The sequence below is a fragment of the Zootoca vivipara genome, chromosome 6, assembly GCF_963506605.1.
Source record: "Zootoca vivipara chromosome 6, rZooViv1.1, whole genome shotgun sequence".
Lineage (NCBI taxonomy): Eukaryota > Metazoa > Chordata > Lepidosauria > Squamata > Lacertidae > Zootoca > Zootoca vivipara.
The window spans coordinates 94,221,031-94,239,669 of record NC_083281.1 but is presented as its reverse complement, the minus strand read 5'-3'; the positions used below and the strand labels follow the sequence as shown (position 1 = coordinate 94,239,669).

General features: G+C 48.7%; 1 protein-coding gene across 4 annotated transcripts in view; it reads left to right on the top strand.

Annotated features, from left to right (window-relative positions):
- KCNIP3 (potassium voltage-gated channel interacting protein 3) overlaps window positions 1-14,733 on the top strand; it is a 106,214-nt gene extending 91,481 nt beyond the window's left edge. For all 4 annotated transcript variants that reach the window (XM_035120095.2, XM_035120098.2, XM_060276415.1 and 1 more), the window contains 7 exons: window positions 2,330-2,454; window positions 4,572-4,641; window positions 6,249-6,319; window positions 8,392-8,499; window positions 9,565-9,669; window positions 12,780-12,842; window positions 14,536-14,733. In XM_035120095.2, the coding sequence (XP_034975986.1) occupies window positions 2,330-2,454; window positions 4,572-4,641; window positions 6,249-6,319; window positions 8,392-8,499; window positions 9,565-9,669; window positions 12,780-12,842; window positions 14,536-14,583 (590 nt within the window). In that variant the 3' untranslated portion in view covers window positions 14,584-14,733. The remainder of the gene's footprint in view (window positions 1-2,329; window positions 2,455-4,571; window positions 4,642-6,248; window positions 6,320-8,391; window positions 8,500-9,564; window positions 9,670-12,779; window positions 12,843-14,535) is intronic.
- Window positions 14,734-18,639: the final 3,906 nt, after the last annotated feature.

Below are 18,639 nucleotides of genomic sequence, written 5' to 3'. Positions count from 1 at the left end.
GAAAACTCCTTGAGGCCATGTGACAGCAGCAGCTGCCGCCGCCGTGTTCACAGAGCCAATCCCCTCCAACTCACATTCCCCAATTCCCTGGTGCCTAGTAAGACGAGGATAGTTAAGCATGTGCCCCCACCCCGGCTCAAATTAAACAACAGAGACACATAACTCCCATAATATATCCCTTTCCCATTATGACTATTTTTAAATGCTTGATGAACTTCTTGTAGTCATTTGCATGCTTGGGTAAAATGACTTTTGCCAGAAATGACCATAGCTGCCAAGTTATCCCTTTTTTAAAGGGATTTTCCCTTATGCTGAATAGGCTTCCTCGCGAGAAAAGGGAAAACTTGGCAGCTATGGAAATGACTCTTTAGAAGTTTGTAGGGTCAGAATGCAAAGATCTGACTGGCTGAGTCAGTTTAACCAGTGGTGCTCATAGTATTCTATTGGGGGGGTCACATTTTTTTGATATGTTGGCTCTGATCCAAAGGGCTTGCCTGTGCATATACTGACAGATTGGTGTACAGACATCTCACTTCAACCCTGAATAGCTAATCACTGGCTGAGCCAATCACTGTATAACCTTTTGACAGAAGTGGATGAAATTTCCAGAGATAGACAACATTAGCTAAGTGGAGGAAGCCTGTCAAATTTCAAATAGGTGCAGGGTGGGACGTGAAAATTGAGGGCATTGTTTGGAAGCTAAAGCTGTCAATCACAAAACTACACTTCCTCCTCTCCCTCCATCCATCTTGATGTCTTTCTTATATGAAGAACTTGGGTGTCTGTGTCCCTCCAGCTCTCCAAATTGGCTCTGAAGCTTCATAAAGAACCAAATTCACAGCATACGAATCAATATGGTTAACATGACCCAAAACACTCACCCACCCCACTCACACACAAAACAAAGACCACCACAGCTAACCACAAAGGAACAACCATATCCTAGGCCAACCCCAACATCTCTTACCATCAAAGGAAAACAAGTGAACAACAGAGAACCTACACACGCGACGCTGACACAAACCCCACACACTTATTAAGCAAAATAGAAACATTGTCACCCCACCCCCAACCCTCCCCCCATCTACTTTCCTTCCCCTCTCCTCACCAATGTCTCAACAAATGAAACTGATTTGTAAAAATGCTAAGAGAGACATTGCACTTATCTGTGTAAACCAAGAAAACCCTTAATAAAAATATATTTTAAAAAAATAAAGAACCAAATTCTGTTAGGGATTATTCAGAGAATTCCTGCTTTGTTTCAGGAAAGACCCAAGTATCCCCAAAGCAACCCACTTAAGTTTGAGATTATGGAAACCAAGTGCACACCCATAATACTACACATTTCTCCTAAAATATTCAGGATGAAAAAGTTTTTTATTGTTTCCTAAGACTTCATGAGATTTGACTTGCAAATTGTCCACAAAAGTATTTGATATATTTTTGTGCATGAGGTGTTTGTGGGAGGAGGCTTGTTTTCATACATAGACGCCAAACCCATAGAGCAAGAGTTGTCTTCAGGCCACCCCCCCCCCCGTCTTTTGGGACACGGCTGAGGACCCACCCACCCCAATCTTGAGGAGCTGGACCTCATGGTGGCTTGCCTCGTGAGGGACCTCGCTGGGCCTTGCAGTGTGCAGCATGTGTGATGTCATGCGAGCACGACGCCCCCCCCCTATGTTGGGTGGAACTCAGCACACCTGTTCTTATACATTATTTCAGATCCAACTGAAAGGTTAGAAAGCATGTTTCAGGGGTAAGTAAAGAGGTAAAACTGAATGCTTTCCTCTCCTCCAAAAAACAAAATCTTATGCTTCAGCTTCAAAGATTTCAAAGACACATTTTGCAGGGTCAGCTGTTGTGAAAACCCAGCTCCCTATTTTGACAAAGAACACTTTGGGACCTGTAGTCCAAAAGAGCTATCATCAACATAGCAAGGGCTTGTCCACACTTCTGCTTCTCTCATGCCTAGAAAGCACTGGTCTGAGGGGTTTTCCAATTGACCCGCAATTTCTATGAATGGTCCAAACAGTTTCCCCCTTGCCCATTCCTTTCCCAGGGAAAATCCACTCTTTAGCGCTACATGCATTTTTCCAGAGTGGACAAATGTGTAGTTTGGTCCTTAGGTATCCCATGAAGGCAAGAACGCCCAGACAGACCATCGGGGGCGTCTCTGATGCTGTGAAGATGACCTGCATATGGACATTCTCTCCTTCATAGGATATTTTACTTCGCTAAAGCATTGTCTCAATCAGTAAGTGGTTTGATTGATGCTTATTTGAGCAGGCATTCTTATTGACTGGTCAGTTTGCCCCTCTTCTCTTTGCAGACAGCAGCGACAGCGAGCTCGAGCTCTCGACCATCCGGCATCAGCCAGAAGGGCTGGACCAGCTTCAGGCTCTGACCAAGTTCACCAAGAAGGAACTGCAATCCCTCTATAGAGGCTTCAAGAACGTGAGTGGGAAGCTTCCACTGGCTTCTTGCACCCACCCAGGCATTTCCTGAACTCCAGACTTCCCCAAGCCGTGGGAAATCTCAGAGCATCTTTTCAGGAGATCAGATTTTTCTATCAGGGTGGGCCACTGAAGAGCCCCAGTGTTTTTGTGCCATCTTGTTTGGATAAGTATTTTTACCCCACTCTTTGGATGAAAAGGAGCTCCTAAAGCAGTTTACAAAGATTCATAATCAAGGCAGTCTCTGCTTACAATTTAAAAGATGCAGCACAAAAGGAAAAGGGATTAGGAGGGAGAAGGGGGGAAAGGAAACTCAGGCACTGGTTCTTAGTTTTAAAGTTCTTAAGTGTTCTTTCTGGCAGGGATGGGAGAATCAAGTTCCCTGTACTAGGAGTTGCTAACCTTACCTGCACACTACAGGGGTGGTAGGACTACATCTGCCATCAGCCAGCATGACAGGTGGCCAGCAATGATAGGAGCTCAACAATATCTGGAAGGCTACAGGTTCCCCTATTCCTCCAATATCCAGGCATAAGAAGAACAAATCTACCCAATGGACCTAAACCAGTTAAAGATGTGATTTTCTCTCCCTGTGGAGCTCTCCCTGAGGAAAGACAGGGAGCTCTGGCAGAGACTTGGATTATTGAGTAGATCTGCCCAAGAAGCCTCGTCATTTGGCTTCAGCATGAAGTGCCTTTCAAGAAACCACCCTGCATTCTGTTCCATGTATCTTTAATCACTGTTTCCTGTAATACTTGGCTCTCAGGCATCATCGAAATACTAAGTTAATTGTTTCTCTGCCAGCGCATATTATTCCATTTTCACTGGGATCCATCTCAGAATTGACAAATGAATCAACAGCCTTTATTTTCTAGACAGACTTTCATGTTACAACTTTTTAAATATTGCTTAATGGAGAAAGTTTGACGTTCCACTTCCTCTGGTTTCATGACATTTGAATTTGACTGCAAGGCCTTCTTGTACCCCAAGTAAAAAACAAAACTCCCAGTTTCCCTTCACCTCGGCAGTCAGATCCTATAACTTAGTTGCTCATAGTTAAACTATGGAACTCACTCCCACAGGAAACAGTGATGACCACCAACTTACGGTAGATGGCTTCAAAGAAGATTAGACGAAAACAAGGAGGATAAGGCTATTAAATGGCTCAGGAATGCAATGCCTCAAGGAGATAATCTGAGGCCCTTCTCCAAGAGAGGTCCAGAGGGTGGCAACACGAGAAGAGGCCTTTTCTGCAGTGGCTCCCTGTCTGTGGAATGCTCTCCCCTGGGAGGTTCACCTGGCGCCTTCATTATACACCTTTAGGCCCCAGGCAAAAACATTCCTCTTTAACCAGGCATTTTGCTCATTCACATCCAATGCCCTTTTAATACAGGGGGGGGGGGGTGGAGTTGTTGAGTTGTTTTTGTCTTGATTATGTGTTGTGGGTTTTATATTGTGATTGTAAGTTGTAACCACCCTGAGACCTGCGGGTACAGGGGGGTATGCATCATCATCAGTGCTGCTGACCATGATGGCTATGCCCTACCTCCACAGTTGGTTCTGAATCCCAGGCGCTGGGACTCATCTGTGGGTAGAGTGCTCATGTGCTTATGTCCTGCTCCAAGGATTCCCACCGGCACCTGGTTGGCCTTACAAACAGGATGCTGGACTAGATGGGCCACTTTGGGTGTGATCCAGCAGGCTCGCCTTATGTTCTTAACCCCACTCAGCTTCCTGGTGTGAGTGCACATGACTTACGGAAGACCTGGAATCACCAGTGTGGTGCCCACAGGGTTTTTTATGGCACTCACACAGGGACACACCCCTTGCTGAAGCCTCCTGTTGTTCACAGTAGAGAAGGTAGCAATGTGTGTTTAGTTATGGTGTGTGTCGTGAGCCCTCAACAATCTATCAGGATTGCAATTATGCAAATGTGGGGCAACCTAATTTGGTTAAGGATGGTCTTGTGATTTTTGTTTTGGGTCAGATGTTGGGCCATAACAGAAAGTGAGGGTTGGGGTGGAAGTGCACATGGGACCAGAGTGAGGCTTTGCTTGTTTCCAAATGGCCAGTGGGTGACCCTCCAGAGGGTAACTTCCTTTTGACTTGCATTGATAGGAGTGCCCCAGCGGCTTGGTGGATGAAGAGACCTTCAAACTGATCTATGCTCAGTTCTTCCCGCAGGGAGGTGAGTCTGAGACTGATGTCTTCATTTCAGCTGCTATTTGAGTTAAGGCGCTGAGCCCCCTGTGAGAGTGATGCTGCCACAAAGCTTTCCCCCAGAATGGCGGTCCATGCAAAAGCAAGAATGCCTAGCCAACTTCTTATTGCTATGCCTCTGCCAGCCTGGTGCGCTCCAGGTGTTATGGACTACAACTCCCATCAGCCTACCAGGTTGGCAAAGTCTGCTACATTATACATCCAAATATGTATTGCTGCCTATATTGGCTGGTGAAGGCAGGTGAACATGGCAAGGGTGTGGGTGGATTCCTATGGTAAAAAATGCCCAGGTAACTAAGAACTTGCATAACCATCAATCCAGTTTAATTCCCCCAGAGAATTCTGGGAACTGTAGTTTTATTAGGGGGTGGCTATATGAGTGCTAGAAATTGTCAGCGTTCTTAGCTCCCTAACTAAGGTGGCCACTTAAGCATTGTAAAACAAAAGCAGAAATGTATCACCAAAATTATAGGACACAGATTTGTATATAAAGTTTGAGTAATTGTAATTTGATGAAGATGAACAGAATTATTTGTATGCTATCCCCAGCCTTCTCTCAGAACTACTGTTTCAGGGTCTTTCTGAGCAAGGGCATGATAATTAAACCAGTTTAATTTGAAACATGGATGCAATTGTGCCTATATCATTTTTTAATAATATTTTTTAAGTTTCCCAATTTAACAATCCAATAAAGGTCACATTAAAGACATTCCGAATTAAAAAATAATCAAACAGTCCAAATATTAAGCCAAATCATATATCTTTCTTTGACTTCCCATGCTCTGAGGTCGGAGGATTGCCAACATCTCACATTTGCACTGCTTTCTTAATTAGTTCAGGTGATTCCCATAAATCAATCTGATGTTAATCCTTCATTCGTTTTCACAGCCTCTGAGTTCGTCCCAGCTTAACCTCAGGATTGCTGTGATGATAAAAATGTGATTATAAAAAAAAATCCCATGGATGTCATCTTGAGTCCTCAAAATAAATGCAGGACATGAATGGATAAATGGCCTCAGCAACATGGGGACATTGTTCCAGGAACCTGTGTGGTGGCCGGGCAAATAATGTGGTCCCTTCACATGTGCTATTCCATCTTGCACAATAGAAAGATGTTGCTGTGAAGCAGGTCCTTTCCTGTTGCTAAGGTGTGTGAGCCAGGGAAGGGTCGTCACTCAGTGCTAGAACACATGTTTGCATGCAGAAGAGGCCGGGTTCAATCCCCAGGCTGGGCTGGGAAAGACTATCTTCCTGAAGCCCTGAAGAGCCCCTGCCAGTCAGTACTGACTAGGATTGAGGAAGATCTCTGGCCCCCTAGATGTCGCTGGACTCTGGCTCCCATCAAGCCCAGCCAGCGAGTTGCTTGACTACAGCTCCCATCATCCTTAACCATCATCAAGGATTATGGGAGTTGGAGTCGAGCAAGTCTGGAGGGCTCCCACCATGCTGAGCTAAATGAACCAACCAGCCTGGCAGTATCCAGCACCTTCCTGTGTTCCTGCTTCATAGGGAGAATGAATAAGCAAGACTCCACAAGCCCTTGTAGCCCACCTGCTTCTGCTGTTCCCTTTGCAGATGCCACCATGTACGCGCATTTCCTGTTCAATGCCTTTGATGTGGACCGGAATGGAGCCATCCGCTTTGAGGTAAAGGGCTCTTCTCTCTGTTCCTTGGGTTGTGGCTCTAGGCAGACCTTGGTGAACCATTTGGGAGGTAAAATCGGTTGGACGCGATGGGACAGGTGGGGAAGGCCTCTCCCGCGATCTACACGCCAGCAATTCTTTTGCTAAACACCACCTTGTTCAAAGAGGTTTTGGATTGGATACAAAACCCTGCCAAACCCTGCCTCATAAAAAGAGGCAGGGCCACAAAATGGTGAGGGGACGCCCCTCCCCCCCGGCACACCAGCTGCCCCATCAATGGGAGAATGGCACCCACATCATCTATTGCTGCACATGTTGATAAAGAGAAGCTTGTTGCACCTCTCCTCTGTTCAGAATGGATGAAACCTTTCATAGGCACCGTAGTGCATACAGGCACATGGGAGCATTCTGTTGGTCCCCCCTGCTCTGTGGTCTGTATATCCCCTGCATGCTCCCTTTGCCAGTGAAGGTGAAGGGGCCCCTGACCATCAGGTCCAGTCATGTCCGACTCTGGGGTTGCAGCGCTCATCTCGCTCTATATGCCGAGGGAGCCAGCGTTTGTCTGCAGACAGCTTCCGGGTCATGTGGCCAGCATGACAAAGCTGCTTCTGGCGAACCAGAGCAGCACATGGAAACGCCGTTTACCTTCCCGCCGGAGTGGTCCCTATTTATCTACTTGCACTTTGATGTGCTTTCGAACTGCTAGGTTGGCAGGAGCTGGGACCGAGCAACGGGAGCTCACCCCGTTGCAGGGATTCGAACCGCCGACCTTCTGATCAGCAAGCCCTAGATTCTGTGGTTTAACCCACAGTGCCACCTGGGTCCCTTGCCCCTTTGCCAGTGCCAACTCCCAATTTTGCAGCAGAGGGGCTTGAGCAAGATGCCTTAAGGTAGCCCTTTAGGAGAAGGAAAACTCTGGTCCTAAACCTTCATTGCCTTGTGGGGTATCTTCAAGAGAAGAAAAGGCTAAGGAGTAAATCCTACACAAATCCGGAGTAGAGTCCCTACAACAGTTGGATGGCAACTTCCAGCAACTCATGCAGCAAAGCTGGTGCCAAATATCTTGCTCTGCTTTCCTTTGGACCACATCAGCGAGGCCGGGGTGTGTGTGTGTGTCTTGGCTGGCCAGGACCTCCCTACATGCTGCCCAGGCTTGCACCCCAACACAGCGGTTAGATGGAGGCGCACACCATTGTCTCTTGAGACAGACAGATGCCAACAGCAACAACTTATAGTTAACAACTATTAGTTGTGTACATTGCTCCAATAGGTCTACTCTAAGTATGAATATCATTGGATGCAACACAGAGTTGGAAGGTGTCAACATAAAAACCGCTCTTGAATCTGCAGTAGAAAAGCCTTAATTGGCCTTAAGGGAATTCACAGGCGTGGCAAATTTCAGAGAAGCAGGGACAGTTCTAGCCTCGTCAGGGAGGTCCTAGGAGCACCACTGAGACTTTGCAGATTATACACAGTACACATGTTACAAAGGCACTACATGGAAAGGCTGTAGCTCAGTTGTAGAGCATCTGTCCTAATACTAATACCTTTATTGTCATTGTACAACCTGTGTACAATTAAATTAAATTGTCCTGCATGCAGAAGGTCCCAGGTTCAGTCCCCAGCATCTCCAGGTAGGATTGGGAGAGACTCCCTGTCTGAATCCCTGGGGAGCCACTTGTAGGGCCTGTCCACACTCCTGTTTGTTCTGTGCTGTCTAGGCATGGGTCCCAGAGGTTTTACATTTCCCCCACTGCTTTCCCCGGGAAACCTGAATGTCATTTGAGTTTCCTGTGGATTGACGCTTCTTCTGATTCAGTGATAAACAGCAGGTTTTCCTGGGGAAAGTGGCAGGGCATATGAAAAACCTCTTGGAGCCGTCCCTAGAAAACACTGGGCAGCTAGCTGGACCAAAGGCCTGAATCTGCATAAGGCAGCTTCCTATGCTCCGGTGTTATTACTGTTATGTTTCATTTGGCTGAAAGTGGCTGCTTGAGAGTGGAGGGAAGGTGTGCTCTTTTTGTGGGAGCTGCACCATGGGATACCCAATTGCTCTGCCCCTTCCTCTCTTGCAGGATTTTGTCATTGGCCTCTCGATCTTGTTGCGTGGGACAGTGCATGAGAAGCTCAACTGGGCATTCAACCTTTATGACATCAACAAGGATGGCTATATCACCAAGGAGGTGAGTTTTGTGTGTGTGTGTGTGTGTGTGTGTGTGTGTGTGTGTGTGAGAGAGAGAGAGAGAGAGAGAGAGAGAGAGAGAGAGAGAGAGAGAGAGAGAGAGAGAGAGAGAGAGAGAGAGAACTTGTGCTCTGGTTTGTTAAAACTGTCCTTCTTAGTAGTATGAATTTTTTACAGTCCCTGTTCTTCGGGGTTTAGCTCTGGGCTCATTCAAATGACACCTGTTTATTGAGCATTCATCCTGATTTGTTTGCACAGCTCTATATTTCATCAGGTCAAGGTATCCAGATGGATACTGGGACCAGGGCTGTCTTAAGCATATCCGGCGCCGTGGTACAAAGATCCCTCCGGCGCCTCCACCCCACCCACCATTTCCCAGAGTTGTCGAGTTGTCGACGTTTTTCCAAGCCTCTGCAGGGATCGCTCTCCTCCTGCGGAGGCTTGGGAAGGAAGCTGCACGCCCGCCAGTCATATGGTTGATGGGGCACAGCTGGCAGGTGTGCAGGGAAAGGGGAGGCCGCCAGCAAAGCCGCGCAGCTCCCCCACTCGCTGGGGTGCCCCTGAGAGGCCAGCGCCCTGGCGCAACATGCCAGTAAGCCCAATAGGAAAGACGGCTCTGACTGGGACCTTCTGCATGCAAAACACATACTCTCCTACTGCACCACAGTCCTTGCGGTTTGAAGAAAGGGCTGATTTAAATAGGAAGCTGCCTTATCTCACGTCAGACCATTGAGTCCATCTAGCTCAGTAAAGTGTACACTATTTGGCAGGGTGACTCGAGGGAGGAGTCTTTCCCAGCCCTACTTGGAGATGCTGGGCATTAAATCTGGGGCCTTTTGCATGCAAGTTAGATGCTCTAGCCACTGAGCTACAGCCTCTTCCCCTGGCTGGAAGATAGGGCTGATTAAGTAAGAAGTACAAAAATCCTTTACATGACTCTTAAGCTTCGTGCCTTTGAGCAGAGTCAAACTAAAGAGTCCACTAAAGATAGAAAAGGAGTGGGGTGAAAGCTGGCTTCATCCAGCCTCTCGACTGCTCTGAAAGCTTTGCTGTCCTTCTCTGCCAGGAGATGTTGGCAATAATGAAGTCCATCTATGACATGATGGGCCGCTACACCTACCCAATCTTGCGGGAAGATGCTCCCTTTGAGCACGTGGAGAAGTTCTTCCAGGTAAGGGGATTCGGGGTGTGGGGAAGCAGGTAAGTCCTTGATTAGCAAAGAAAGCAGCTGGGAGGCGCTGAAAAGGAGCAGGCAAGGTGAAATCAGGGGGAAACAGAAGTTACAGGTGCCTGAAGCTATTGTGTAGACACAGAAGTCCATGGCAGGATGGTGCAGTTCTCCGCAAGTGCCCACTGTGCACTTTCCTTCTAGGTGTATCTGGACCACGACTCCCATCATCCGTGGCCATGGCCCATGTTGGCTAATACTGAGGGGCAACAGTCTCACCCCAGATATTCCTGCCTGACAATTGCAGTCCTCAGTTGGGGTATTGCATGCCCCAGAGCTGTGCATGCCAGAGACGGAGGGCAGTATCTGACTAACATGTCCTGTCAGCACAAGGGTTTCTGCTTGCTCAATGGAGCATCCCTGCCACACACCTTTAGATGTGCTCTGGGGAGTTGGGGAATGCCTGGAACAGATTTAGGGGGCTGTAAAGAGAGGAAAGGAAGGAACGTTCAGTTGCACAAGCAGAAATCCTTGCAGTGACAGGCGGCATTAATTGGATAACACCCTGAGGGTTGCATCCAGTGCTTTCCCCCCAAGGGTACAGAGTACCCGCACCTCTCTTTTTTTAGTTAAAAAGTGTGACACTTGTAACAACTTGGTATCTGAAGAAGTGTGCATGCACACAAAAGCTCATACCTATGACAAACTTAGTTGGTCTCTAAGGTGCTACTGGAAGGAATTTTTTAATATTTTTTTGTTTCGACTACGTCAGACCAACACGGCCACCTACCTGTAACTTGTAACAACTTTATGGTATTTTTCTAGAAAAAAAGCACTAGGACTTGCCTTTGTACAATGAAGCTTGCCCTCCTTTCCTTCCCCTACATGCCCCCCAATCTGCTTGGGGGTTCCCACAACCCTCTGGGACAGACTGGGCGACAAGTAAGTAGAGGGAAGAAAGAAAGAGTTCATTGCGCAAGCAGGTTTCCTTGCACAAAGGAACTTTTGTGTTGGCTACAACCCCCAGGTTTTTAGTGTTGCAGCTCCAGCCTTCTGGAATTAGTGCCCAGCTGAAATTACCGTGTTTCCCCTATTTTAAGGCGTAGTCATTTTATAAGACGTAGCAGGATTTTTACACTTTTGCGGAATTAAGCCATACCCCGAAAATAAGCCATACCCCGAGCCACCTGGAACTGGTTGCTGCTGTTGCTGCTGCTGAAGCGCCGTGCAGCTCTCTATCCGTCCTCGCCCTCAACTGCTAATTTCTCACACGGGCGGGGGGGGGGGGAGAAGCAGGAGGAGGCACAAGCACCGCGCGCTCGGCCCTCTTTCGGCGTCGCCAGGCGAGCCGCGCTGGGAGCCTCCCCACTCGGTGACGGGAAACCCCTCGGTGACGGGAAACCCCTCGGTGACGGGAGCCCTGCTGGCCCCTTCCGCGCTGCCGGAATGTTGTGGGGCCGCATGGCCCGAAGCAGAGCAGCAGCGGGTGACAAGCGGCGGCAGGAGCCGCGCCGCCGAAACGTTCTGGGGCCGCATGGCCCAAGGCAGAGCGGCGGCGGGTGACAGGCGGCGGCAGGAGCCGCGCCGCCGAAACGTTCTGGGGCCGCATGGCCCAAGGCAGAGCAGCGGCCGGAGGTGACTGACGGCGGCGGGAGCCCTGCTGGCCCCTTCCGCGCCGCCAGAACATTGTGGGCTGCATGGTCCACGGCAGAGCGGCGGCCGGCAGAGCGGCGGCATGGTCCACGGCAGAGCGGCGGCCGGGTCCGCTGGCCCTTCCGCGCCGCTGGGGCGACTGACGGCAGCGGGAGCCGCGCTGCCGGAACGTTGTGGGCTGCATGGCCCAAGGCAGAGGGGCGGCGGGGCGACTGACGGTGGCGGGAGCCCTGCTGGCCCCTTCCGCCTTCCGTGAGCAACAAAAAGAAAGCGAGCCAGCCAGCCAAGAGCTTGCGTTCGCTCCTCCAGACCACTCCGCCGAGAGCCTCCGGCCTCTCGAGCGGCGATGCTCGGGCGCCCAAATGGGAAGAAAGACCCCCCTCACCAGATTCTGAGCGCTCCCTGCTCCCCGACGGATCGGGCAAAACCTGGCGCGCAGCGCAAGCGCGGGACGGAAGGCGCGATCCAGCCATTTAAAGCTGTGGCCGCTGCTGCTTTTTAGCCCCCTCCAGCTGTTTGCCAGTTTTCTGCGTCTTTTTTGTGGTGTGTGAGGAGCGCTGCCATAAGGCTGCGCTCCGGCCACCTTTTTAACCTCCCCCCCCCAGTTGTTTGGTAGCTTTTGTGGCGCATGAGGAGTGCTGCCATTGGGACGCGCTCCGAACTTTTTTCTACCCCACCCCCCCAGCGGTCTGGCCGGCTTCTCCTGCCTTCGCAGAGTGCTGCCAGCCCAGCAGCAGCAACGCCGGTCGCGGCAGGAGGAGGCAGGAACCATACTAAGACACCCCCCGAAAATAAGCCATAGGCTTATTTTCTTGAGTAAAAAAATTATAAGACGGTGTCTTAAAATGTGGGAAACACGGTAGCCAAGCACCAAGCCTTCTGACATTTGTTGAAGACTGTTTTTGTTTAAGAAGGCTTTCCCTGTCATTTTATGGAGTAGTAAACATACAGTTTTAGAAATGGTTTTATTGTTTTTGTTTTACTGAGTTTGTTATCTTTTGTATCTTGTTTTGTTGTACATTTCTTTGGTAACTTTTTGTGGTTTATAAATCTGCAGATAAATAAATAAATAACTGGTGGAGGCCCCAGGTTCTTGCTTAAGGAATTCCCAAGTCTCTGCTTCATGTTCATTCTGGTAAATCAAAACTAGCCTCAGCTGCTGCGTGTCTAGCTGAGGGTGGTGGATGCCGTTTACTGAGGCTGTAGTTTTATGAAAGTTTTAGCACTGTCCATCGGAGCACATTGGGGCTTAACGCAAATGCTGATTCAGATTGCAAATGGAAGGAGAAGCACAAGCTGCAGGAAAGGGCAAAGGGAACCTCTCAGTTGACTGTTCAGTGGGGCACAGCAGGCATCTTGGGCAGGCTTGCACACTCTGGGGGTGGAGAAGGGTGGGGAGTCTGGGCTCTGCATATCTGGGTCAGGTGCCTGCTACTCACAGAGCGCATTTTGCATTTCAGAAAATGGACAAAAATCAGGATGGCGTGGTCACTATTGAGGAGTTCCTAGAGACGTGTCAGAAGGTGAGCTCAAGAATAGCCCCACAGAATCCTGTAGCAAGAGACCAACAGCCTGGTGCCCCTTTTAAAAGGAGTGGGGGGTGGTGTCATTTTATTTATGTATTTAAAAGGTTTAAAGCTTTTCTGTTTAAGAGGTCCAATAAATACCCGCTTTCAAGCTGAGGATGAAAATCTGAAATCATTGGGAACACTTCTTTTTTTAAAAAAAAAAATTAAATTTGGAGGTGTTGGCAATTCAAAACTGATGCAAAAAGTCAGCGGAAATGTAGCAGTTGTGCTAGTTTGTATAGTTGTCATGGACACCATCCAATAGGCACTGCCCATGGCTCATGCATGCCCACTGCAGGAAATTCAGCCATCCTGCTTGTTGAGGATTCCACTATAACTCCATGATCTTCCATTATCACAGAGTTTCCAAATTATTGCAGAATTAAGATCGGAGGGACACGTTTTCCCTCTTTGTGTAAGGCTTGCCCACTGCATGAGTCACTGATCTGGATTTGCCTCCTGGTTTGTGGATATAAGCCCAGATCAGTGACAAGCAGAGATGTAGCAAGCAGCCTCCTCTGATTCTGCTGCCTCTTTGCACTGAAAATTATTGAGCCATCTGGTCAGACCTGCTGCAGAGACAAGCAGAAGTACCCATCCCCATCAGAGACTGATTGAAGATGCTAAGATAGATAGATACTTTATTGTCATTGTACATAGTACAACGAAATTGAATGCCATCCCATAAAAAACAAAACAAAAACACAATTACAGCCACACACACACACACACACACACACACACACACACACACACCCATCACAGCTCCCCAAGATCATATTATTTAGTTACAGCATTTAAGATGGTTATAGCTCTTGGATAGAAACTGTTTTTTAATCTATTCATTCTTGATTTTATTGTTCTGTAATATCTTGCCCGAAGGCAGCGGTGCAATAAGACTATATCCAGGATGAGATGAATCTTGTGAAATATTGTTTGCTTTTTTAAGTCAATGGGAATTGTATAGTTCTTCCACAGATGGGAGAGGGTGACCGATAAGGTCATAGCAATGAATCCTGCAGAGTGGCATTGAGCACCCACCTCTGTGTAGATGAGTGCTTTGGGCTTCCTTACTAGAATCTTTAATAAGGGTTTAATGCAGGGCTCAGCAACTTAAGGCCCATGGGCCGGAAGCAGCCCATGGAGGCCGTTTAACCGGCTCACGAGCCGCCCCTGAACCGAGCCACCCACTCAGCGAGTCCCTGCGTGCTGCGCTAAACCAGCACAGCGTGGGGACTCTCTTCTGCGGCTCCGGAAATCGCTTTTGTGCATGCCCAGATGCCAGAAATTGCTTCTGCACAGGCATGATTTTCGGCGTCTGGGCATGTACAGAAGCGATTTCCGGCGCCGTGGACATGAGCAGACACGATTTCCAGCATCGTGCTGCACCAGTCCGGCCCACGCAGGATCTCCATGGGAGTGGAAGATGCTGAACTTCGTTAACATTTTTCATCCCAGCCTTGTGTCTGGGCAGAGTGCTGCTATTGTGCTTGTGCCCAGCTCGCAGGCTTCCCATGGGGACACCTGGTCAGCCCCTGTGAGAGCAGAAAGCTCAACTAGATGAGCTGTTGGCCTGATCCAGCAGATGCTCTTTTTAGGTTCCTAGTCAGTCACTCCGACCTCCTCTCTCTCTGTCTCCCTGCACCAGGATGAGAACATCATGACCTCCATGCAGCTGTTTGAGAATGTCATCTAGGGCGCCACTGCCGGGATCCTGCCATGTCTCTCCCGCCCCACCTGCCTCCTTGGCCTGCACTTGGACAGACCTGTCCATCTCTCTTGTGAAGCACACACGTCTTTCCGAGGAAACAAAGAAAACAACCAAAAACTCTTTTTATATTTCAGGGTGGGGGGGGGGGGAATAAAAGGCAAAAAGGGAAAGAGATGCTGTTTGCTTGCAAGATGGCGGGGGCGGGGGGGGGTGACTGGGCTCTTACAGGAATCTCTAGTACAACAGGGAATTGCTCCGAGAGAAGAGATGTCTCATCAGCCCAGGGAAAGATATTTTTCTAGCAGCATATTGGAGAAGGATTCTGCTTTTCTGAGAGTGAATGGCAGCACTTCTCCCCCCCCCCCCAATTTATTAATCTCCATTTCTCAAACACCAAATCCTTCAGTACTTGAATAGGGCCATTTTCCCCTTCAGAGTTGTGCTCTTGCACAGCTGCTGTTCATTTCAGCCAGCCTTGAATAGGGAAACTACCGTTTTGCACATCTGCCATCCCTCATGGGGATCTATGCCCCACCCCACCCCCCAGCTGGGCCCTCGTGCTCCATATTCTGTATTTCACATTTTCCCCACCCTCCACTCTCCCTTCAGCTGAAGTCAGAGGAACAAGAGAAGGATGCACAAGTCGCTTTGGAAACCCTGACTCCTGACGGACAGTGGCCTGCAATGGCCATTGGGGAGGTGTGCAAGACCAGCGGCAGCAGAGCTCTCTGGATGTGTGCTAGCTCTGCAGAGTTGCACCACTGCAGGCAAGTCCTTAGATCCTGATCTCTGTTAGCCAGTGCTCAGCTGACATAGTCTCATGGAAAGCAGAAGGATGGTATAGACTTTAAAGTCTGTGGCCTTGTATTTGACTTGTTATGGCCCACATGCCTCTTCTGCTGCGTATACACACACAACTTTTAAAGCATATTCGAAGCATATTCTTTCCCTCAAAGAATTCTGAGCACTGTAGTTTGCTCTTCCCAAAGTTACAATTCCCAGCAACCTTTGGCAACAGTGCCCAGAATTCTTTGAGGGGATGTCCTTCAAATGAGCTTTAAAGGCAGCATCTGCAAGTGGTCCCACCAGAGATGTTTTCCACATTGACTGGTCTGTTCCATAACTCCTGGGCATTTGCAGAGGGCTCTTGGATGCATTCTAGGGCATAGACACAATTTATGCAGGTGGTTGGGATACATTTTACAGGAAGGTGTCCCAGAATGCTTTGTAATAAGCATGGCACAGAGAGATCGGGATTGTTGAGCAAGCTGCTTTTCTGAGAGCATCCCGACTGCCCTTTCCTGACCTTCCTCTCCCTTAATGAGGAAGTCCAGGGGTTGCAGAAATTTGAAAAGCAGAGATGAGTTGACCCCCCCCCCTTTCCATTCTTGTTGGACATCTCTGCCTGCCACTTGGTTTAATTTAGGGATTCTACCACTACTTTTCACTTTGCATTTGCACCCTTCCCTTACAAGTTACTGATATACACCAGCACATATTTGCACTGATCAAATCACAGTGCAAAACAAAAGGAAAGCGAGTCCTGATGTGATCACATTAGAATTCCGTTTTGTGGTGCAATTTAATCAGAACACTGATGTCCATTAGTAATTTGTATAGGAAAGGGAAATACCTGAACTGGAACTTGCAGCAAACTCTGGCTTTGCAGGAGTCTGTACAAAGCTCAGGAATCAAAAATTCAGAGTGACTGATTGCTTATTCCAGAAATCAGATCAGGGAATCTGGGATGTCAAACCCAGAGAGGGAGATTTCATGAGCATCCCTAAAAAACCACCATCCGTGCCATAAACCCAAAATGTGATCAGACTCAGCACTTCAAAAAGGACTTGGCCCTACACATTGCAATGTCAATTTCATATTTCTCTTCTTGTTCTCTCCAGACGCAGATGACTACAGTATTGCTCCCCCTGTCACACATAGAATCAAAGAATTGTAGAGTTGGAAGGGACCTTGAGGGCCATCTAGTCCAACCCCCTGCAATGCAGGAATCTCAACTAAAGCATCAATGACAGATGGCCACCCAACCTCTGCTTATAAACCTCCAAGGAAGGAGAGCCAATACACACCATCTCTCTGCTCTGCTTGCCTTGGGCAAGACAGGGTCTCCCATTGCCAACCAGGCTACGAAGCGTGGCTCCCTTGTCCTCTCCCACCCACACCCCAGATCCCTCTCAGGATGTTGTGAGTTTGCACTCAATGCTTCCTGACATATGTACAGTATAAGGAATGGCCGCATGTCCCACTAGCCTTTCATTCCAGCATCTCCTAAACCTCCTTTCACAGCACAATATGGGGAGACAGTCGCTGGTTCTTGTTCTCTGTAACTACTTGATATTCAGTCACTGTTTATTTTAATAAAATAAGCATCAAAAAAGACCAAGGAGCTTCTGCCCATCGTATTTCTCTGGGGTTGCTGAGATGCTCTTACATTTTGTTCCAGTGAACCAGTGTCACCCAATGTTATGCCACCCAGATGCACCTCCTGCCATCCCTGATCATTGGCCATCCTGGCTGGAGATGATGGGAGTTGGAGTGCAACATCTGGAGGACCACAAAGAAGCCACTGAATGGGCAAGGATTAAACAGCTTCTGAGTGATGTGTGTGTGTAAGCAGTTGGGGAAGAAATGTCCAGGTGCTCTTGGAGTGATAGGTGAGAAGGACCATAGCTCAATAACAGACCATCTGCCTCATATGCAGAAGACCCCACGTTCAATCCCTGGCATCTTCTGGGAATGTTCCCTCTATGAAACCCTGGAGAGCTGCTGCCAGTCAGTGTAGACAGTACTGAACTGGATGGGCCAATGGTCTGATTCCCAGCTTGGGCAAAGGAAATACAGTAAGGATATTATGGCTGAGGTAGCAGAGTTGCACTTTTGGCTCATTTGGTTATATCAGTTCAGGAGAGCACCACGGTGGCCGGTCGGAGAGGGGGGCCCCCATTGGGAAAAAGCTCTCTAAATGTCTTATCAGGTGTTATGGAATACGATGAGTCAGTATCCAGCTCCATTCTGCACGGATTTCCCTCAATTCTAACTTGCACCCTAAGCTTATTGGACCCTGGGGACGAAAATTGATATACCCTGGCTGAAGAGATTGACTGAAGATCCTCCTCATCGAGGGCCTCTTGGAGTGGCAGACACGTACAATGTGCTCCATCTTCCCACAGCCCCGACACGTGATGTCTCGGAACCTGCATGTCCTACGATCGTGGTTCTGCCCACAGCTGGCGCAGGTACCCCGTGGATCAGACAGGTGCTGGTTTGACAATGTGCACGCTGCTTGGGAGCGGTGGTTGCGGTCAGGTCTGCTCAGGGTTCGGTGGACATCCTCGTGGAGGGAATCTCCAGAAGACGACCTGTCTCACTGGATGCGACGAGTGCCCCCTTCTGCTCGGGAATTTGGGGGCTTCTCGTGGGCACTATCCTTCTTGAAAGCCGTTGCCATGTCATGATGTCATCTTTCACCAGCAGCTTGCGGCGGAGATGGCTGTCTCTCATGCCAATGATGAACCTTTCAAGCAGTCGTTCCTCCAGGTTAGTGAATTGGCAATACATCACAATTACCCGGAGAGCTGCAATGTGCTCACTCACTGACTCTTGCGCTTGTTGCTCTCTGTGGGCAAAATCGTAACAGTGGTGGTTCTTTGTCAGCTGGGGTGCAAGGTGCCTTGTCATTGTCTTCGTTAGTTCATCAAAGGAGCAGGCCTCAATGTCCTTAGGTGCCATCAAAGCCTCCAGTAAGGCGATGGCAGAACTTCCCAGCACTGTGAGAAGTTAGTCTCAGTAAGCACTTGGGGCAGTAAGCACTCGGGGACACCACGTCTGAGAAAGACGCTCCCACTCCTTCTGCAGGGGGGGCCACTGTTAACATCCCCAAAAAGAGCTCATCAGAATGGTGTGCACTGTGAGAGTTGGGTGGGGCTTAGGGTTGCCACCCGTCCTGTATAACACAGGATTGTCTCATATTTCAAAGTAAAATGCTATGTCCTGTATTGCAGTTTGTACTGTATTCCACATATT